General features: G+C 32.2%; 1 protein-coding gene across 6 annotated transcripts; it reads left to right on the top strand.

Moving 5' to 3' along the window:
• The first annotated feature begins 315 nt into the window (after window positions 1-315).
• Window positions 316-5,259, top strand: LOC110652151 (uncharacterized). Of its 6 annotated transcripts, none has more exons than XR_002494343.2 (8): window positions 316-706; window positions 1,786-1,857; window positions 1,960-2,027; window positions 3,766-3,895; window positions 3,979-4,062; window positions 4,149-4,235; window positions 4,463-4,563; window positions 4,911-5,259. XR_002494343.2 is itself a non-coding variant. In XM_021807679.2 (7 exons), exons 1-7 carry the CDS (start codon window positions 458-460, stop codon window positions 4,914-4,916), a joined length of 696 nt encoding a protein of 231 aa, XP_021663371.2. In that variant the 5' UTR covers window positions 322-457; the 3' UTR covers window positions 4,917-5,259. The 6 variants fall into 6 exon arrangements, 2 of the variants coding, with proteins under 2 accessions (XP_021663371.2, XP_021663370.2); XR_009147807.1 differs by having other exon boundaries at window positions 317-706; window positions 4,489-4,563; XR_009147805.1 differs by having other exon boundaries at window positions 319-706; window positions 4,143-4,235; window positions 4,489-4,563.
• Window positions 5,260-6,067: the final 808 nt, after the last annotated feature.

Here is a 6,067-nt window from a genome sequence, read left to right as displayed (position 1 = left end):
TTGCTCTACAGCAAGGATCATTTATTAATTCACCCTCTAATATTAAATTTATAATAAATAATTAATTTTGAAATTTTATTCATTTTTCCATGGAATTATTTTTTTATTTTCTTTGTTTATTTTTTCCATTCAAACACAGTACACTACTTCTGACACACGCAGAGGCTGCACCTAAAGGCAGTAACTTGGATTTCTCTGTGTCTGTGACAGACAACATGGTAATTAAAGTCTGAAAACAAGGGTAATTTGGTCTATAAAATTATGACAGGTCCATTTCGTAAATTCCGCCACTACAATCAAAGCTCCCTACCTTTTTAAGCCCCACTTCTCCACTCTCCCTCCGTCTCTGCCTTGTTCTCCACTTCCACAGGTAGAGAGGAAAGGAACAGCAGAGGACTAGAGAGAGAAACTATAAATACACTCACAGTAGAGAGAGAGAGAGAGAGAGAGAGAGGAGATGGTGGATGATTTCATGGTTTGCGTGGACAGAATCATTGCTTCAGCGTGCTTTGAGTCAGTCCATGGAGAAAGGGACAGAAACATTGAAGCAACTGCGAAAAATGAGAGTGTTATTTCTGTAAAATGTAACGGAGAAGGCTGTTCTTCTTTTAAGAAGGTGAAAGAGATGGCGGAATGTAGGATTTGCCAGGAGGAAGATGAGGTTCACTCAATGGAGGCTCCTTGTGCTTGCAATGGCACCCTCAAGGTCTTCACTTTTCTTGGTTTTTATTATTTTTCCCCATTCTTTTGGCCTTGAGTTTGTGGTGGGTATCTAAAATTTGCTCTAATTTTTCTGGGTTTTGAATGAATCCCCTTTTTTTTTTCTTCCCTTTTCTCCTTTATTATTATTATTATTATTATTATTATTATTATTATTATTATTATTATTTTCTTTCTAAAAAAAATTATTTTCTTTTTCTCTTTATTGTGTTGTTTTGAAATTGGGTTTTTGACTTTTGGTTGATTCCTCCTGTGTGCTCATTGTGCACTTGACTCTTTCTTCCTCTCGGGACCAAGTCTTATCAGAGGCTTTTTGTTACTGTGTCTATAGCGACATTTTAGCATTCTCGAGGTCTTAACCTTCCTGGGTTTTATAAAAATAAGATTTTTTTTTAACCTCAAGTTTGTTCACATGATGAGTAGGTTTGCCCTCAAAATATTTTTTTGGATGTTACAGAGATGAGCTATTTTTTAAAAACAAAAGATTTTAAAGCATTAAACTACTACTATAACTGCTACAGCTGTTTAGTATACTGTTTTGCGTTGGCTACTTAGGAGCGGGTGGGTGTATGCATTTATTGAGCTTTTGAATCTTTTGGGTATCTTAACATGTGGGTGTGGTAGTTTGCTTTTTCTAACTTCTGTTTGGTTGACAAGAAAAATAAGGAAAATTAGTGGCAATAAAAATTTTAGTCTCAAATATTAATTGGCGCAAATGGATAAGAGATAACAAAACAAAGATGGAAAAAAGGGTTCAACTAGGTTACACAATTGCATTTTTAGTTGGTCTTACCAAATAAAGCTTCCATTTGATTGCAGAGAGACCACCTTCTCCCTCTCCCTCATAGAAGTATTGGCTAAAGTGCTAATAATTCAATGACTTCAATATGTGAATTTCTCTTGTTTAAATACCTTGCCACTGAATTATTGCATACTGGTATGCTGAAATGACCTACCCCATTGTAATTACAGACCAAACTTTTGCTTTGTTCAATCACTGGACTATTATTCTTAAGTTGTGACCTGTAAATTTTGTGCTGATGTTTTCTCATTCATTGTATGTAGTTTGCTCATAGGAAGTGCATTCAGAGATGGTGCAACAAAAAGGGAAATATCACCTGTGAAATCTGCAACCAGGTAAGGATTTCTTTAAGTTATTCATTTCTTAGTAGATGTAACTTTTGTTCCCAGAATAATATGTAATTGTCAATTTTAATGTTTGTGATTTCTGTTTGGCAGGTCTTCTCACCAAATTATTCTGTTCCACCAGCCTGCAGCAATCCTGATGTTATGGCAATTGATATCAGGTAACTATGAGATTTGCTATCATACATGTCAGAGACAGAGAACAAGAAATAGTGTATTAGTTTCGTTCGTATATACATAAATATAAAGAAAATTTACAATTTGGTTCCTGGGTTTTGCCCTATATTACACTTTAGGAAATTTAATTATTTAGTCCTTAGACTTTTGAAATTAATTATTTAGTCCCTATATTTTGTGTTATATTACACTTTAGTCCCTGTAACTTTAATATATAAAACAGTTTAGTCATTCTGTCAATGAATGGAATTATTGTAAACATTAAAATTACATTACAGGAACTAAATTATTCCGTATATTAAAATTAAAGGGACTAAATAATTTATTTCTTAAAATTCAGGCATTAAAGTGTAATATAGTGCAAAAATGAAGGATTAAATAATTAATTTCTCAAAAATAGGGAGTGTAATATATGGCAAAACTCAGGGACCAAATTGTAAATTTCCCTAAATATAAATGTGTGTTTATATAATATTTTATTATACCTAAATCAAATTATCTAAATAGATATAATCTTTTCCTTGGCATCTTTCTAGGGTAAAAATGTTCTTGGTTAAGCTTAAATAATTTCTTAGCATCCTTTTAGGATAAAAATGTTGTTTGATAAATGGACATAACATTAATGCATATATTTATGTAGTTAAATTTATGGTTTGTTTCAGCCTCCTAAAAATTAGAAACTAAATTGAAATTGCAAATCGATTTTCCTCCCTATATAAATCAAATCAAACTACATAAATCAATTTGATTTGGTTGGAACTGATGGTCTAGATTCAATAGCACACCTAATCCCACCTGCCCATATTTATAAGAGTAACTGATCAAATATAAATTTGCAGACTTTTCTGTTTTGGCTAGTTCTGATTTTATTGATTTTGGTTTTATAATGTGATGTGAGAGGCATGGTATTAGAGTCTGTGATCTGAGAGGTGCCCAATCCTAAGTGGCATGCTAATTGGGACTTTCCATTTTGACTAAGGCTTTGATTGACTAGTGGGCCCCACTTTGACCTCTTTTTTTTTGTGTAGAAAAAATAAAGATAACCCTTTTATTAGGGATTTTGGAAAAAAAGATAAACAAAAAAAATATTCCATCAGTCAAAATCCAAGTTTGCATGTCATGTGGATGCCAACTCAGTAAATGTGCTTGCTCTTGATCTCTCTTTCCAGGCCTTGCCACAATTGTTACTGGGGTCAAAGTACATGGCCAAAATTTGAAAGTTTACTGATGTCAGCAAATGCATTAAACATTCAGAACTGAAAATGATTAATATTTTTCTCATTTATAATTGGAAAATAAGTAATTGTGGAATTAAGAACTGCGTTGTCACCTGACACAAATCGACCAGCAACATGAGGTGTGTTTTGCAATTTTTAAGGCCTCTAGATGCAAGTATATTAACATATTATATCTCATAATTTACACCAGTATGTTGGTAAACAAGTGAAGTTCTCTTCTCAACTATGAGTTTCTTGTAATGATAGTGAAAGAACCATCAGGGAGTGCTTTTGGCATTTCACCGACACTAAAAGGATTCAGTTTAGCCCCACTTGTATCAGTTCCGCACAGGATTTGGCCATAGTTTATTGTGCAAAATGGTTAAACTTTCTGTGGACTTCTATTATTGTCTCTCTCTTGTCCTCAAGTTTTAGGAGATATATTGTGTGCATATGATTGAAAGCTGTTTAAATTTTCTGATGTTCTTTCCCATTCTCTAATCAGGCAAGCGTGGCGTGAGTCACAACTTCTAGCTCTAGCAGCTGCTGAGCGTCGGTTACTCCGATCAGAGTATGAGGATTATGCTGTTGCTAACACAAGCAGCATTGCTTGTCTTCGAACTATTGCTGTAACTGTAAGCAGCTAATTTAAGCATTCTTTTTAAGCATGTGATTGCTTTTTATCCATGGAAGTTAACATGTGTTGGTGACAATACAGTTGCTGGTAGTTTTGCTTCTATTCCAAGCTCTACTGGTTACAAGAGATGCTGGGTTGGTGCAGGAGTCATCAACACTCTTCAATGTAACCTCTCTTGCTGGTAATTTATGTTGCATACGCACACATGCATATATGTGCACTCACTGCATACTCTTTGACACTAGTTTCAGGTTTCTCTTCTTCGATTTGCCGGCTTTCTTTTGCCATGTTATGTGATGGCCCGATCATGCTACGTTGTACAAGGCCGAAGGAGACAGGTATAGATTAAGCTATACTGAGAATGATATTTCATTTCATTTATAAAAGCGCCACAAATTTTTTACCATGTTTCTTGTTATTTTCTATGAATATTATGGAATATCTTTTGATGCTTTAACTGCAATCCATCACCTAGAAAGAGTATTCAGATAGTTTCACTGAGATTATATCTGTGCTTAAGTGATGCATTCCAAGGTCTAATTTTAACTTGCTGGGGATGGTACAGAACAGAACTAACAACTTGGACTTCAGGGGCCGAAGTTAAAATGATGTGTGGGGCATAAATACATAAATGAGCTTAAATCCAAAGTTTGAGAGTAATTTGAGGTTAGTTTTGGGTGAGAGTTCTGGCAGAGCTATTAATATTTATTCAGTTTTTTTTTTTTAACGGGTATAACATTGCACTTGTTAAGGTTCATTAAATATACTTATTTATTACTAACTTTGCGTCGGGAAAAGGATGCAATATCACGTAGAAAATTTAACTTCTTACGTTATCAATATAAAATTAGTGATAAATAAGCATATTTAATGAATCTTAAGAAGTGTAATGTTGCACTCGTTAGAAAAGTTACGCATACAAGTTGTATTTTGAACACATTATTTAAATTTAACCTGTGAAATTCTGGTTTTATCTTATTTGACTTGTGTCATTTTTCCTTTTCTTTATATAGGGTTAAGTGTAACATTGTTGATACCATCCTCTTCTGCTCAGAGGGGACAGACAATTCTTCTCTTCTTTGCTTTTGCTTCTGGGGCAAGCTCTATTGCTGCCTATGGCAGTTTTCCAAGTTGTATTTAAGTTGAAAGATGTCAAAATTAATCTGAAAAATTGTTCAAGTGTTAGTGTTTTACTTAAGCCACTGGAGAACTCAAAAAGAAAATGTAAATGTGAAAAGAGAACAATGAGTTCTTCAGGTGTTTTCTTTTCTTTTTATTTGCTCTGTATGCATTTTAGTGCATAGATGCAATGAGTATTATCAAACTTTTTCCAAGTCTGGTGAAAACGTCATTGGCCCCAAATCCATTATCCATGATTGCATTTTACTTCAATTGAATTACAAAATAATTCAAGTAGATTGGCATAATTAAGTACTATTTTGAAAATTGAATTATTATATCTCTCTAGTTTGAAATTGTTAGCACATAAGTCCCTCTATCTAATTTTTAGTTCAATTTTAAAAATATAAGAATTAATCTATTAATTATTTTAAATTATAAAAATTATTTTATAATTCACCCAAATATTAATTAGGCAACAGATAAACTTAAGAGCTATTTACAAATATTATATTCTATAATAAATCAGTCCTTTGCAAAGGAGGATTATTCCAGGACGAAGTTCAGTGTATAATTATATAGATAACAAAACAATTTGGCGAGATTATTGCTATGGTGCATGCATTTGGGAAGGGTTTAAGGCAAAAGAGATTTGGGTCTTGTGGTTGTGGGGTAAGAAATTTTATATTTTTATTTTTTAACTTCAATTTATTATTAAAAAAATTTCTAAAGTTTTATTTTGTTTTTATAAAAAATCTCTTAATAATAGGTTTTTATATTAAAAAATTCTTATAAAATACAGTATGACATTTACAAATATACTTTTAGCACTTTTTTATTAAGGTAAATCCTTCTTCTTTATAAGAAAATAGATCGCTGTGATTATATTGATATTTTTATAGATAGTTATTGGAATTATTAGTATTTTTTTGTATAAGAGAAAACAAGAAAAATGTAATTTTATTATTTTTTTAATTTAAAAACCTGCTATAGCATATTAAAGAAATTTTTGTAAAATAAAATTAAAATTTAATAATTTTTTTAGTAATAA

Source organism: Hevea brasiliensis, chromosome 1 (assembly GCF_030052815.1).
Source record: "Hevea brasiliensis isolate MT/VB/25A 57/8 chromosome 1, ASM3005281v1, whole genome shotgun sequence".
Taxonomy (NCBI): Eukaryota; Viridiplantae; Streptophyta; class Magnoliopsida; order Malpighiales; family Euphorbiaceae; genus Hevea; species Hevea brasiliensis.
Note: the sequence above shows the minus strand (reverse complement) of the source record. Positions and strands in the feature narration are given on the sequence as shown.

Excerpts from the sequence above, each read along its gene's own strand:
- LOC110652151 (XM_021807678.2), top strand. The coding sequence starts at position 458 with ATGGTGGATGATTTCATGGTTTGCGTGGACAGAATCATTGCTTCAGCG. Across the intron at positions 1,858-1,959 it reads CCTGTGAAATCTGCAACCAG|GTCTTCTCACCAAATTATTC; the intron begins GTAAGGATTTCT and ends TCTGTTTGGCAG. Across the intron at positions 2,028-3,765 it reads GTTATGGCAATTGATATCAG|GCAAGCGTGGCGTGAGTCAC; the intron begins GTAACTATGAGA and ends TTCTCTAATCAG.